This window comes from Aethalodelphis obliquidens, unplaced genomic scaffold, assembly GCF_003676395.1.
Source record: "Aethalodelphis obliquidens isolate GAN/ISIS:26980383/991018 unplaced genomic scaffold, ASM367639v1 scaffold5, whole genome shotgun sequence".
In the NCBI taxonomy this organism is placed as follows: Eukaryota; Metazoa; Chordata; class Mammalia; order Artiodactyla; family Delphinidae; genus Aethalodelphis; species Aethalodelphis obliquidens.
Genome location: NW_020837949.1, coordinates 28,108,913 through 28,124,062, shown reverse-complemented (window position 1 = coordinate 28,124,062; position 15,150 = coordinate 28,108,913). Strand labels below are relative to the sequence as shown.

At 40.7% G+C, this 15,150-nt stretch overlaps 1 protein-coding gene across 3 annotated transcripts in view; it reads right to left on the bottom strand.

The window, feature by feature from the left end:
* The window catches only part of AASS (aminoadipate-semialdehyde synthase), a 69,796-nt gene extending 55,651 nt beyond the window's left edge, over positions 1-14,145 (bottom strand). For 2 of the 3 annotated variants that reach the window (XM_027102076.1, XM_027102079.1), the window contains exons 1-3: positions 14,053-14,145; positions 5,260-5,481; positions 2,115-2,291 (exon numbers count right to left, since the gene is read on the bottom strand). In XM_027102076.1, coding sequence (XP_026957877.1) covers positions 2,115-2,291; positions 5,260-5,466 — 384 coding nt within the window. In that variant the 5' untranslated portion in view covers positions 5,467-5,481; positions 14,053-14,145. Of the gene's footprint in view, positions 1-2,114; positions 2,292-4,809; positions 4,946-5,259; positions 5,482-14,052 lie in introns of those variants that run through there. The other variant, XM_027102077.1, reaches the window with a different exon arrangement.
* Between the last annotated feature and the right edge of the window lie 1,005 nt (positions 14,146-15,150).

Genomic DNA, 15,150 nt, shown 5'->3' with positions numbered 1-15,150 from the left:
TTTTCTCTCTCCAGCCTTTCACAAGCGAACTTTATTTTAAAAGTAGCACAAGCTGCTTGCTCTTCACTTCCTCACCTTCACTAAAATCTTGTCCTTCCTCTTTCCTTGGGAATCTTCCGTCTCTCTTGGAAATGTCCTATTACCTCATGCTTAAAAACTGCTGACACATTGGAATTATAGAATGTTTTAAATAGTCTCTTTCCTCAAAGATGATATAATTTTTGCCATGTGCTTGGATTTAAGAATATTTAATATTAATCCAACTCCAAGTAATTTGTTACAAAATGTTGCCCCAAAGCAGCCCTGCTGGGTCTGTTTTCATTAATTTTCTTGAAATGAACTAAACTTCATATAACCAAAAAGAAAAATGTTTCTAAAGTACTTTTTGAGGAGTTTTATCTGCTTAAAGTGAAACATTCTTCTATGATACTATTTCCTTTAATTACTTTTTGAATTGGTTCTTATGACACACTGTAAATTAACTACAGTGTCTGTTTAGTGAATCTGAAATTAGTAAGAATGTATTCTACAGGTTTATGTAAAATTTTCCTCCATTACTTTTACTGTTTGTGAAACTCTCCTGTCCTCTACCTATCGTCAGATTCAAGTCTAGTTTCTAATGCTCTAACATCCTTACCCCAGGACTTAGACCTTGGACTTCTCCATCTGCAGTCACTCCTCACCCTCACCCAGTCTCATGGCTTTAGATACCATCTAGTCTCTGACAACTGAAAAATGTGTATCTGGAGAAGCTGCCCTCCTGAGCTACAGACTCGCATCCAATGGCCCACTCAGCATCTCCCCTTACATGTCTAATGGGCAAATTAAACTCGACAGGCCCTAAGCTCAAATCTTCATCCTCCCACCCAAGCCTGCTCCTCGTGCAGTAGCATCATGTCAATCTAAAGCAACTCCTTTAAGTTACTCTAACCAAAATGCTGGAGTCGCCTCTGACTCCTCTCTTTCTCTCATAGTCCACATTCACCTCATCCATGAATCCTGCAGGATCAGACCTCTAAAATACATCCAAGATTGTCCATGTGTCACGACCTCCACTCCCGCCGCCCTCAACATCATTTGCAGCCTAGCATCTGGACTAGTCTAGACTAACAATCTTCTTATCAATTTTGCTCTCCTTCTCCCGTCTCCAACTTTTATTCACAGAGCAGGCAGAATAAGCATCTTAGAATATGATGAACTCTAATCCTCCATTCAAAAAGACTGTCTGTCGGACTTTTGCACTACTATTCTCTCAGGCTGGAAGGCTTCTCCCAGATGGATATGGCTTGATCCTTTGCCTCTTACAAATTTTTGCTCAATGCCAATACTGCAATGAGGCACTCCCTGATCATCCTATTTCAAGTAGCGTTATCACCTCCCCTAGTGCCCAGCACTCCTTTTTTTCTTCTGTATTATACTTATCTCCATTACACATATCACCAAGCGACATATGAGGTGTTGTTTATTTATTCTAGTGTCTCCTCGTACTAGAATGTAAGCTATGTTCATTGCAGTGATCAGTGTCAGACACATTGTAGGCACTTGGTAAATATTTGTTGAGTATTTTAAATAGATGTATTTTAAATAGATGATAGTTTTTCCACAGTATTTATATCTCAAAAAATGTTTCTTTTCCTTATGAATGTTAATAAATGTAAAAACAGTTTCCAGTACAGTTCTGGTACTACAGAGCTGTGCAGCCTCAGTCAAGTCACTTCACCTCTCTGGGCTCCATCTGAAAAATTAGGGGGTAAGTTATATGATCCCTGAGGTTCCTTTTAGCTCTAAAATTCTACTTGCTAATATTTGAACTATTAACCTTATAAGTTAATAATCATTTGGAGCAAATGCTTCTATCATTCTTCCCATTTCAGAATACAAAGGAATGAAATGTGTTTGGTTCCACTTATCACAAACTCCAAACTTGCCCAGCAGAGCAGCCCGAAGAGCAGCAGAACTATACAAGCACTAACTGCAGATCACCTCTCCTACTGAGGTGAATACGTGATGTATGTTCTAGATGCTGAAAGAAAACTAAAACTCCACTTGACAGTTAAAAGTTAAAAAAAAATATGTTTCTATGTTAACATTTATGAATATTGGCCACTAATTACCTGTTTTAGGATCTCATCCAACAAACCCATATTGGCCTCCTGAGCCTTTATGGTGTGGGAGAAGAATGCATAGGTCTTCTTAGGCATTAGTTTTTCCTCTGGGGGTCTTTTAACTCCCAAAATTAAACAAGCTTCAGAAATATCCTCCTGAAGAATGCCACCAGCTTTGACATATTCCTGGGAATGTAATTTTGATTAAAAGTTATTCTCTTGATTTGTTGTATTCATATTTTCTTTAATAAATAAATGTAGCAATTAAAGTCACAACCTTTTGAAGGAAACAAATATAAGGAACAAATCATAGAAAAACTACTTCTAATATTCTTACTTGCTGGCTAAAGATCAATCTAACATGTTTGACTTTTGTACCAGAAACAAAAAATTAGAGAATTCAGCACATACTTTAATCTAAGAACTGTTAATAGTTTGACCATAACTGCTAGCACATGTGATTTAAATATACATGTAAAATGTATATTTTGTGCCAACAATGCCCTGAAACATTAAATGCTAAATAGTAATATACTTTTAAAGGAAATATATATACTTTTATATACAGGTATACTTTTAAAGGAAAGACATATATGCAATATTTTCTTTTCTTTTGTTTTTTTGTTGTTCAGTTAGTATTTATTACTGCCCTACTCTGTTCCATGGACTGTGCTAAAGATGAGATAGGACACAAAGAAACAGAGACAAGATCTCCCCTGTAAAGGAGCTCACAAAATATTGTAAAAAGAAGTCAGAGGCACAGTGCATGAGGCTGAATTCAAAAGAACATTATGACTAGCATAATCTAAGTGATATATTAATTTAATGGATATTGAGATAACTCCCAGGTGAGATGATCAAGGAAATGTGGAAATTTAAATTAATCTAAAAGGCTGGGTAGGATTTGGAGGGATGGAGATGGGAAATACAAGGTGGTAATATCAGTAAGAGATAGTGAAGGAGATGGGAAAGTAAGGAGATGTTTAGGGCATAATAAGTGAATCAATTTAGAAAAATAGACTGAATATTATTATGGTGAATATGAGCTTTATTGGATAAAAATAAAAATAATCATTGATTTTTTTTTTTTTTTGCGCTAGGCAAGCCTCTCACTGTTGTGGCCTCTCCCGTTGTGGAGCACAGGTTCTGGAGGCGCAGGCTCAACGGCCATGGCTCACAGGCCCAGCTACTCCGCAGCATGTGGGATCTTCCCAGACCGGGGCACGAACCCGTGTCCCCTGCATCAGCACGCGGATTCTCAACCACTGCGCCACCAGGGAAGCCCCATTGATATTTATTAATAAATTACTATGTGCTTTGCTAAGCTCTTTGGGTGAATTATCTCATTTAATTCTCAAAACTCCCATGAGGTAGGTACTATTATTATCCCCAATTTATCAATGGGAAACCTGAGTCCTACACATTAAACTGAGATTTCATAGCTAGTACACGGAGGCAATAGACAATCATTTCAGATTTTTAAATAAAGGGGTAGCATGATCCAGGCAGAATTTTTAAAGCATCTTAGATGGCAGTTGAATAAAATGAAGATAAATCTAGTTAGGAATCTACTTCAAAGTAAAGTACAAATGAATAGGAAAGAAAGTAAAAGAATGAACATATGGTTCATACCTGGTTTCTCTGAAAACAATCTATTTGCCCATTTATAGTAGACTGGTTAAATAAATCATGATAAATAATGGAGTAATTATAGCAGCCATTAAATAGAATGAAGCTGATGTCTATGAACTGACATGAAGTGATTTCCAGGTATGCTGTAGAACAAAGCAAGGTGCAAAAGAGTATATACAGTATAAAACGTTCTGTATAAGATTGAAGGGAAAATAAGAAAACATACATACACACACATACACGTGCTTATTTTTGCAAGAAGAAACACAGGAATGATAGATCAGAAACTGATGAAAATAGTAACCTATAGGGTGGGTGGGAATGGGATGTAAGGGATTAAGATGAGAGCAAGACTTCTCTGTGTCGCATCTTTTTATACAGTTTTAATCTTTGAAGCTTGTAAATGTTTAACTTATTTGAAAAATAAAATTAAATCAAAAAGGATTTAAAGCAAATATTAAAATGTCATAGAAACAAAAATAAATCCAACTGGATATCACATTGACATGTAACCACAGAGAAAAACTCATTCAGATATCTTTTGAACACAGCACTCCGAATATTCTTTGTGGGATGTATTCTAAAGGCCAAAAAAAAAAAAAATTCTTCTAAGAAATATTAAATTCCATTCAATATTCTCTTATTGAGGTATAATTGACATTATATTAGTTTCAGGTATACACCTAAATGATTCAACACTTGTGTATATTGCAAAATGATCACGACAATAAGCCTAGTTAACAATAAGCCCAGTACTGTTCTAGATTAAAAGAACTAAAGATACATAATAATGAATACAATGAACCTTAATTAAGCCTTGATTAAAATAAAAACCATAAAAGACATTTGAGACAATGGGGAATTTGAAATGTGAGATGTGAGATGATATCGTGGAATTATTAATTTCTTAGGTGTGAAAAAGATACAATGGTTACGCAGGAAGATGATTTATTCCTAGGAAATGTATACTGAAGCATTTAGAAATAAAGTGGCATTGTCTGCAGCATATTTTCAAACGGCTCAGGAAAGGAAAAACACATGCATGTATCTAAAATAAAAATAAAAGTCAAACCTGTGTCATAAGATTATTGTGAAGAATAAACAGAATGATGAATACGAGGGGCTTCACCTGGTGGCTGGCAAGGTAAACACTCATGAACAAACTCTACTCAGTGAAGCATTTCCTACAGACATTTGTCTTTCCAGTCCTAGAACCAGGGTCACACATGAAGGAGAGAATGACTGAAGGATGTCATCTCCTAAAAGCAATCATTTTATCCCTCAGCTGGAAAGCATGGGATGGGGTGAAAATAATACTTACTGGCTAAATTATGGGCTCAAGAAAGGATTCTAACTAGAAATCTCATAACTATATAATCTCATTATAACCGAAGTAAAGAAATATTGTCATGTGGTCTTTAAGTGACACTAGCAAACATTTTATTTTCACTCAGATGCTCCCTATTTTTCATACACAGGGTCATTTCAGTCCCACCTATTTTTAAAAATTGGAAATATTTACCTTATCGTGAATGGCCCGCCGATTGGAAGGCTGTATTAAGACCTTGTACCCCAGATTGGTGATCCCTTTGATGTGCCGGGGAGCCAGGGGAGCCCGCCTCTCCCAGGCGTTCACATCCTCCCGCCTCAATGCCATCACCGCCTTATAGTGAAGCCTGGAGAGGCTGAGGCCCAGCCTGCCCAGTTTGGTCCTAGGTACTCGCAGCATCTTGAAACCTGGTGACTGTAAAGAAATTGTAAGAGCAGGACAACAAAAGGCAAGAAGACTCACAGGTCAGTTCTGGTCTCCTGAGAAATCTGCTGTAAAATCCAACCAACTCAGGTGGTAACAGATTCAAGATGAGGAAGGGAGAGTGAAAACCTGGATGACATGATAATTTGCTGGTCATTGGGATGCTGTTCCTTTACCCAAACAAACCCAAACTTCCACAAACGATGTTACTTCCAAAAAAAAAAAAACAATAAAATGTCCCAAGCAACTTATGGGACACTAATCAATATCTGCTAAGTTGAACTCATTTTTTTAATGTATGTTTTATCAAACACACATTCAGCACAAAAGTTTTAAGCAAGTTAATCTACAATGCAAATACAGGAAGATAATTTATGCCAATTTTGATGATTAAAGTTTAGAATCCTTTCATAATGTACAAGATCCTTGACAATCTAGCTCCAACCTCTTTCGAGTTTCATCTCTGACCATTTCCTAAACTAGTTCTACTCAGTGTGTTTTATAGCCTGTTGTCAGTCGGTGACTGCTTTGTACTGGTCCACAATGAGATATGTACAGAAATAGAAAGTAAGCACTTAGAAACCTTTATATGACAGGATCATTTTTCTAGTAATTCACTGGTATTGAATTTTATAAAAGCATTGGTCCTGGAAGATTGGAAATTTAAGAAAACAAAACAAACAAACAATTTATCACCACAGGTGTTAGAAGCTGAGGAAGCACCTGACACCCCCAGCCTCACTTCTCTGACCCTGTCGTTGCTCTAAACATTCTCTTCCCGGGCTTCCCTGGTGGCACAGTGGTTAAGAATCAGCCTCCCAATGCAGGGCACACGGGTTTGAGCCCTGGTTCGGGAAGCTCCCACATGTCGCGGACTAAGCCCATGCGCCACAACTACTGAGCCTGCACTCTAGAGCCCGTGCTCTGCAACAAGAGAAGCCACCGCAATGAGAAGCCCGCGCACCACAACGAAGAGTAGCCCACACTCACAGCAACTAGAGAAAGCTCGCGCACTGCAACGAAGACCCAATGCAGCCAAAAAAAAAAAAAAAAAAAACATGTTCTTCCCCTTTCCAGAGTTTCCTCTACCAGACCCCCTCCCCCTGCTATCATATTAAACCCAGACCTGTCTCAGTTTTCTAACTGCTATTCCAGATTCTGTAACCCTATTCATTAATTCAATTAAGAAATATTTACAAGAGGCTTACTATGTGTCAGCACAGAATAAATTTTACAGAAAATTTTAAAGCATAAGTATCAAACAGTATTCTGTGCCTCTTCAAATGGTTACATAAATGTAGTAGTCAGAAGTCATTTCAGACGATAATTTGCTGGTCATTTGGATGCTGAACCTTAGTTTTCTATGTTTAAGGTTGGCATGAAAATATAGAGACTAAATGATTTTACATCTTCTAGAAATTCCCTAGCATATAGCACAATTCTTATGGAACACATTTCTGTTACATCAGACTACAATCTCTAAATCAGACCCACCTTATAGACAGGGAAGTTTTGTCCAACAATGGAATGTACAAGTACTATTTCCTGGGGGCAAACTACTTATCACCCTAGATAGAAAACTTGTAGGATAACTCACAACACAGACTAAAAGAATAAAGCAAACAGCAAAGAGTCCGGCTAAGAAGGCTTTAGGAAGAAAAGGGGCAGGGAGAGAAAACACTGCACACAGCAAATGAACATGCCGGTCATGAGGAGTTCAGGCTAACTTTTACTCAGGCCAAAATACGGATGACCGACTTTTTAGTAAAAGTCTGTTATATACTTTATCTAACTTTTTGGTTTACTTATATAGTTTCGTTTTTAAAAGAGACTATGCTAAGCCCCAATCCAAGCCCAAGCCCATAACATTTATTCTCCCCCAAGCCAAAGGAAAATCTGCAACGTCCCATAGAACTTGAATCCCTATGTTTGTAAATGAAATCAATTCCAAAGACAAATGAGTCTTCTAAACACACTGAGAAGCCCAGAAACAGTCCCATCTTCTCAGCAGGGGCTGCATCTCACATACCATAGTTGACCAAGTGATCCTAATCCTCTATACTTAGTAGCAGTTCTTGGCACAAAGATTAGGAAACATGTCCAAATAATTCAGTCTCTTTCCTCAGCCCAAGCTTGATTTATAACCACAGCTTCCCCTTTCTCAGCAACACTCCCTCCTCTTCCACACCTCCTTTGCCTGGAGTCGGGGGTACAGCGTGGGAGGAGAGACATAACCACATACACTCATGTAATACACACATACACGTTTGCAGCGGCAGACCTTCCTCGGGACCTAGGAAAGGAAAGTAGCAGAGGCTGGCCTTCTGCGTTTTATTTGGGAAGCTACTTTCACTTTCACTTTTTGTAGGGAATTCTTGAATCACAATTCCTGACCCTTTGTTTTCAAAGAAATAGAACAATAGTCACCACTGATTTAACATTATATGCTAAGCACTATACTGAGCACTTTACAGACATTATCTCATTTCCTCCTTGTGAAAATCTCATTTAGTAGATACTATTATTAGCCCCATTTTACAGATGAAGAAACTGAAGTGAAATCCAACTAGAGCTGTTGCTTTTAAGCAGAAGCAGAATCCCTAGGGTAATATTCAACACTCAGGATTTTCTCTTCTTTGCGAAAGCCTGCAGATCCACACCTCGTACATCTGACATATGTTACTCCTGCCAGCTCAATTCAGAAATAGATCAGATCCATATGGCATATTATTAGTTCTCGCACAGCATGGGGTTCCTCCATCAACCGCTTTCTATGTGTCACCAAAAATCCTTCCTGAGTCCCTGCCAAGGTAAATTCTAAGTTTCTGGATGCTTAGAAAAAAGATGATTATAGCAGGTCTGATTATGTTAGCAATTGCTTGAACCTTGAAACTTGGTCTCAGCATAGAACTTTCTGGGACCGCCATTCATTTCATTCTCAGGTCATCAAGAAATATGTAACAGTGAGAATTTCTGAATTACTCTGAGGTATGGCACTGCAGGTGTCTGACATTTCATGGAAATGCCCAAGTGGGTTATTCTGGACTTCCCTGTCCTGTGTTTTATGGGCTTTTCCAAGAATATCGTGAAGTAAATGTCATGTATATTTCTGGCAATGCCTTCAAGTGGAAGCAAGGCAGTAAGACTCCGGACTTATTCACTGGCTCAAGTGAGGTTAATTGACAGGGTTGTGTGCTGATAACAGCTTCTGGCATGAGCAAGGAGAATGTGGAAAAGCAAGAGAAGGAAAGGAAAGAGGAAAAATAAGGAGGAGGAAGAGGTGAGAAATAAGGGGAGAACGAGAAGTGTCACCCAGTCAGGGTTGGAGAACAAGGCCCTTTCCCTGACAATTTCTAAACAGTCTTCCCTTCAACACATGAAGGGCCAATGTTTCAAATGGCATTAAAATAAAATTTAAAAAGATTCTTCTGTATGTTTTTGTAAAACAAGAATAGCACTACAGGGCTTCCCTGGTGGTGCAGTGGTTGGGGGTCTGCCTGCCGATGCAGGGGACACGGGTTCGTGCCCCGGTCCGGGAAGATCCCACATGCCGCGGAGCGGTTGGGCCCGTGAGCCATGGACGCTGAGGCCACAACAGTGAGAGGCCTGCGTACCGCAAATAAATAAATAAATAAATAAAAGCCAGACATTTTCTTGATGAGCTATAATTTGCCCATTGATTATGGGAGAAGTGTTTTGATTTTCTTTCTTTAATTAAAAATAAATTTGGGGTTACTTAAGGTATGCATAGCGTGATGTTAGTTTCTTGTAAAGCAGCAGCAATCCAGTCCCTTGCTCATTTTCATGAGATCCAACAGGAGCAGCATGAAACAATTTTATCTAATTAAATGACCTCAAGCAGTATCTGCTGGTGACTTATCAATCACTAATTATAGCTGAATATTAGAGTCAGAGTGGATGGGAGAAAAGATCATCTAAAACCAGATAATACAAATGAAGGTAGCGTGCCTCATATAAATATGGGATTTCCCATGTTTCATAAACAGCATTTTCCAAGCATCTATGGATGAATCATAATAAAACAGTCTGCTCTTTGGTTGGTATAACTTTTAAATGTAACTGGATTAGGTTACATTTATCCGTTATTGTTCAGGTAGTACTTATGCCAGAAGACAGAGTACCTGATTTGCGCTGGTTTTCACGGGTTAGAGTGGTAGGTGGATGAAGAAAGCTGAGATCTACAGAGAGCTTTGTATCCTTCCATCGAATGTTCAAAAATCTTTTAAGTCTCTTCAATCCTTTCCATACTATCAACCTAAACAGAAACCTTTTTAAACCTACAAACCACCTACCAAAGCCAGAACAACGTGCAAGCAAACACAAGAGCTTAAGGACAAAAAAGGGTTAGGCTTGGCCCTTCTAATTTCTGGTGCTTCCACTGAGACATGTCAAAAGGATTACACATTCAGTATTAAAGAAATTTTAAGGCCAAATCATCTATCTTTAGCCCCCAAAGTCAGAGATGTGCTCTTTGTCCTTATATTTTAGATCTTTGAAATAATTCCACTAGCACATAATTCAGTGACTCGCACTAAAACCATCCAATTACATGAGGAGATTTCTCAATGCCAAGTTATTTGCAAATGATCAGGCATACATCTTGGTTAAATATTGAGACACTAAGGATGGAGTAGCCTTGAGCTGACTAAAATAAATAATGAGTGAGAAATGCAAATGTTTTATATCCACACTTCCAGTTTATTCAAAAAGTGCAAGCGTATTTAAAAAGCCATGGTTTCCCAGGAAGCCTTGGTACTATAAATAAGGGTAGGCAGCCGCATGGCCATGAGTCTTGGCCTACACAACATATTTGGCATCCAGACCATAATAATCCTGTAGAGGTCCAAAAGAGTTCCAAATTAATAGAACACCCAGTGATGGCCTAGAACTAATCCAAATACCTCCCAACCCCAAGGCTTGCTAGAACTAGGCTTGGGTATGCAGCAACACTGTCCTCCATACTTTTATTTCCTGTTGCATAGCTATATTCTTTTAATATTAAACTCCTTACAAAATAGTTAGCTAGAAGTAAAAACAAGCAGACGTGGGGAGTGCTTATTAGTGCTAAGTAATCTGGTCTAAGAATATTCATATGTTCTCAAGCCTATAAGCTACTCAAAGTCATCCAAAGACATAAGACCTATGAGTCTCCTGGTCTCTAGCCCACAAATGTAGCTTCACTGAGATGGAATGCAAAGTTAGTTCTGAATTGGAGTCTGATCCAAAATGTTTATCTGCATATTTGTCTGTCTCTTTGTTAAACTCTAAATTCTTTGAAGAAATGAATTGTGTTTTCCTCATCTCTGTATTCCCAGTGACTGCCCCATAGGAGAACTCAAGTGTTTTGCGAAAGAATGAAGAAATAAATGAGAAAATTTAAATGAATGTCATAAAGACCAATGTAGCAGAGAAAACAAAATAGACTGATGAATAAGAACAGGAATTCATATCTCCCATCCCTCCAACAATGCCCCACAAAAGATCTAATCTCTTGCTGAAATCTCATAGACCAATGAATATTTTGAAATGCAAATAAAAATGGTAGCAAAATCCAGACCTGGTTGCTGAGACATTTAACTAGATATGAGGCTCCTTACCTGACTTCAGTTTCCTCATCCAGACTGGAATATAATACTAAAGTCCTTTTCAGCTCTGATGTACTGATTCTATTAAGGATAGTAGTGACTAGGCACTGTGGATTACAAAAGCATTAGAATTTTAGAACATAAATAGGCACTCTGACTCATGAAGATCCAGGTGAAGTACAGTAAACAGGGAGACAAAAATACCAAAAACACTACAGAGGAAGACAGGATATTCACTTAAATTACCTGGATTAACTGCAGTGACCAGGAGCCCAGAGCTTAAAACAGGAGGGGGTACCTCAAAGGAATTCTGACTCCTCTCTTCCACAAATGGCCTGGGTTCCTCAGCTTCCCACTTACTCTATGACCTCGGTGAGTAACTTAACCTGTCTGTGCCTCGTCGGCAAAATGGGAATCATACTATCTACCTTTTAGAGCTATTGTGAAGTTTATTTGCACTAGTAGGCATAAAGTGCTGAGCACTGCCTTGCATGCCATAAACACTCAGTAAATGTTAAGAAAAAGGCTGCAAGCCTGCCCACTCCTCAAAGGTGAGCACAGGGGCTTCCCTAGTGGTGCAGTGGTTGAGAATCCGCCTGCCAGTGCAGGAGACACGGACTCAAGCCCTGGTCCGGGAAGATCCCACATGCCGCGGAGCAACTAAGCTCATGCACCACAACTACTGAGCCTGCGTGCCACAACTACTGAAGCCCAAGTGCCCTAGAGCCCATGCTCTGCAACAAGAGAAGCCACCACAATGAGAAGCCTGTACATCACAACAAAGAGTAGCCCCCGCTCGCCGCAACTAGAGAAAGCCCGTGCAGCAACGAAGACCCAATGCAGCCAAAAAAAAACTAATAAATAAATTTATTTTAAAAAAAGGTGAGCACAACCATCACCACTGACAGAAGACACCACTTTTCCATACTCTGGGTCACACCGTGGGAAGGCCTTCACAATGGCTCCATATTAATCCCTCCCCCTTCTTATTTTTTTAGAAGCCCAGTAAACCTTCTCTTTACCTTCACCCTTTAGGCATGAGTGTTCAAGAAAAATAAGTTATCATTTTAATACTGTATTTCACCAAATTTAAAACATGTTTTTTCACATTTTAACATCCCCAAAACGGGGATGCATCTTATAATTGGTTGCACCTTAATTCTATGAACACGGTAATAATGTTGTTGGTTATTTCCCATTCCAAATGTACAGCATTTCTGTGATTCCATGAATTCCATAGAATTTTTTTGTGGCCTCATCAAAGAAACTTGCCACTGTTTGTACTGTTATCTCTATGAGAAAATTAGAAAAAGAATATTTGGAAAAATGAAAACTTTTTTGTTAAATTGGCATTGGTTACATACCAAAGATCACTTCCAAAGTCCTGAACCAAAATCTGCTAATGATTAAATAGAAGATTAGTTAGTAAAGGGGGAAATTTTTCAATTACAAATAAATCAAAATTCTGATGACGCTGTCACCAGTAACAAGTGAGACTGATAACAAATATGATTTTCTGGAGAGTGGGAAAGTCACTTGGGGACATTGGCTTAACCTTTGTCGTCCTAGCTCATTTGGCAGAACGGCCACCAGGTTACATGGCTAGAAGGTAGTCTGGCCCTAGGTTCACTCAGCTTTATAGCAAAAAAAAAGGGGGGGCTTCCCTGGTGGCGCAGTGGTTGAGAGTCTGCCTTCCAATGCAGGGGACACGGGTTGGAGCCCTGGTCTGGGAAGATCCCACATGCCGCGGAGCAACTGGGCCCGTGAGCCACAACTACTGAGCCTGCGCGTCTGGAGCCTGTGCTCTGCAACAAGAGAGGCCGAGGTAGTAAGAGGCCCGCGCACCGCGATGAAGAGTGGCCCCCACTCGCTGCAACTAGAGAAAGCCCTCGCACAGAAACGAAGACCCAACACAGCCAAAAATAAATAAATAAATTTATTTATTTTTAAAAAAAGGGGGGGGAGTTCAAGTTACAAAACACACACACACAGAAGCGTCCACACCAAGTGCCATGGGTTTCTTGGTTTTTTTTTTCTTCCAATATAAAGTATATGAAAGCCACGTGTCAAAGTCAGTGATGGTTCGGTCCTGTGCATAGCTAGGTCGGCGTAATAACAGCTACGCCTTTTCCACATTCCGATAGCTGACGACCCACAATATCAAAAAATGTTCATCTTTGTTAGAGTTACTAAACACACTCTCTCCCTCTCACCACACCCACTCCCGCTCTCCTAAAATCAGTGCCTAAAAAGCATATTTCTTCCAGAAGTAGTTGGGCCATTTAGTCCCACTGAATTAAACAGGGTAGATAACTGCTTCTAACCGCGCCCCCTCCCCGCGCAAACGCTCACATTGGCCCGCACAGCCCCTGCGGGGTCTCCGCAGTTCAGATGCGCCGAAAGAAATCGGGGTGGGGGGGACCGGGGCGGCGCGGGGAGGCCCCCCTCTCCGTCAACCACCTCCCACAGCTGCCTATCTAAATAAGCACACAGTCCAAGAATTAACAGAGGGTTTGCTCTACAATACCAATGCTTTACAAACAGAGGGTTTGCTCTTCAATACCAATGCTTTACTCCCCAGCAACCGCTCCCCACCTCAGCCCTCGCCAAGAAAGAAATCCGAATTGCCATCCCCTAACTTCTCCTTCCTATACAGAAACTCCGGAGCCGCGCCCGCTGCGCCCCACCTCCCAGCCCTCGCGTGCAGAGAAACGCTAGGCGGGGAGGCCTGGCGAGGAGGCCCAAACGCTCGCCACCCTCTTCCGTACGCTCGTCCCGGCAAAGGCCGGAGTCCGCAGAGCTCCCGGGTCCCCAGCGGCGCGGGGAGGGGGAGGCAGAGCTCGCCAGCACCGCCCGGCGGACTGGCAGAGCCCCGCCGGCGATCTCCAAATCCTTCTTACAGGCTGAGCCCACCGCGCATCTGCTCAGCCCCTCCGGGCACCCTCCCCCTGCTCACCTCGTCCGGTCCCCGCCGCCTCTGCGCTCCCGGGGCCGGGCAGAGTAGGATCCGAATTCCCAGCAGAAATTGGGATGGGGGCCTTGAGGAGGAGGTGTTTGCTCAACTTCGGAAGTCATGCCGCTTCCTCCGCAGCCAATCAGCGCCCGCCCTGAGGGAACAACCTTCTCCTCCACCAATCCGCGGCGCTGCTAGGTGCTAGGTCATGCCCTGCCCCTGCTCCTCCCCGAAAATCCTCCTGCCTTTTAGATCTCTGACCTACGTCCTTAGCTGGGGGCGTCACGTCCTTCCAGGACTGTTATTGACCAAGTTTGTAACTGTCCATAGCAGGAGACAGGCGGAGACGGAGAAGGACGAAAATAGTCCGGACATTACACGCTCAACAGATGCGTGTATCTCCTGGGAAAAAAGTTTCCGTTTCATGTATATCACGCTTGCTTAGCGATATGCACTTCTCAAAGCATTTTCACAGCCTCATAACAAGACTGTGACGCCAGATGACAGTTCTTAAGGCCATTTTAGAGTCCAGCAAACTAAGACTGAGAAATTAAGTGTTGTGTATCCACATCCAATGAATATTAATGTTCATTAATGAATTTACTAATTTGAATAATGAATTTTCATTTTTATGAATAGTGTGTAGCCCCAGAGGCTTTTTGCTTAAGTCAATGAGATGATCAGAGTCGTGCACTTAAGGGAATATGGTCTAGATAGTGTATAGAAGGGGGTCAAGTAAAAGTGATAGTAAAGGGATTTAAAAGGACAGAGTCAACACCACCAGTAAGACTAACAGGCTAGAGGAAGAACTGAAACAAATTTGGTGTTTCAGGCTTGGCTAAGTGGTGATTAGGAAGTTGGTGATATCAAGAACAGTGCAGTAAAACACAGCAAGGAGGGAAGGCTTTAGAGAAGTGGTTAGGAATATGATTTGGCATGTGTAAAGCTAAAGATACAGAGGAAAACCCCAGCTTCCAGAGAACCTTCTCATTTTCTCTGTAATTGGAGATATGAGTGGAGTTTATAAAAATGTTCTAGGTTCAAGATCGTTGACATGAGCATTTAATAGTTAAACACATCTGTGGCAGTATGAGAAAAGTA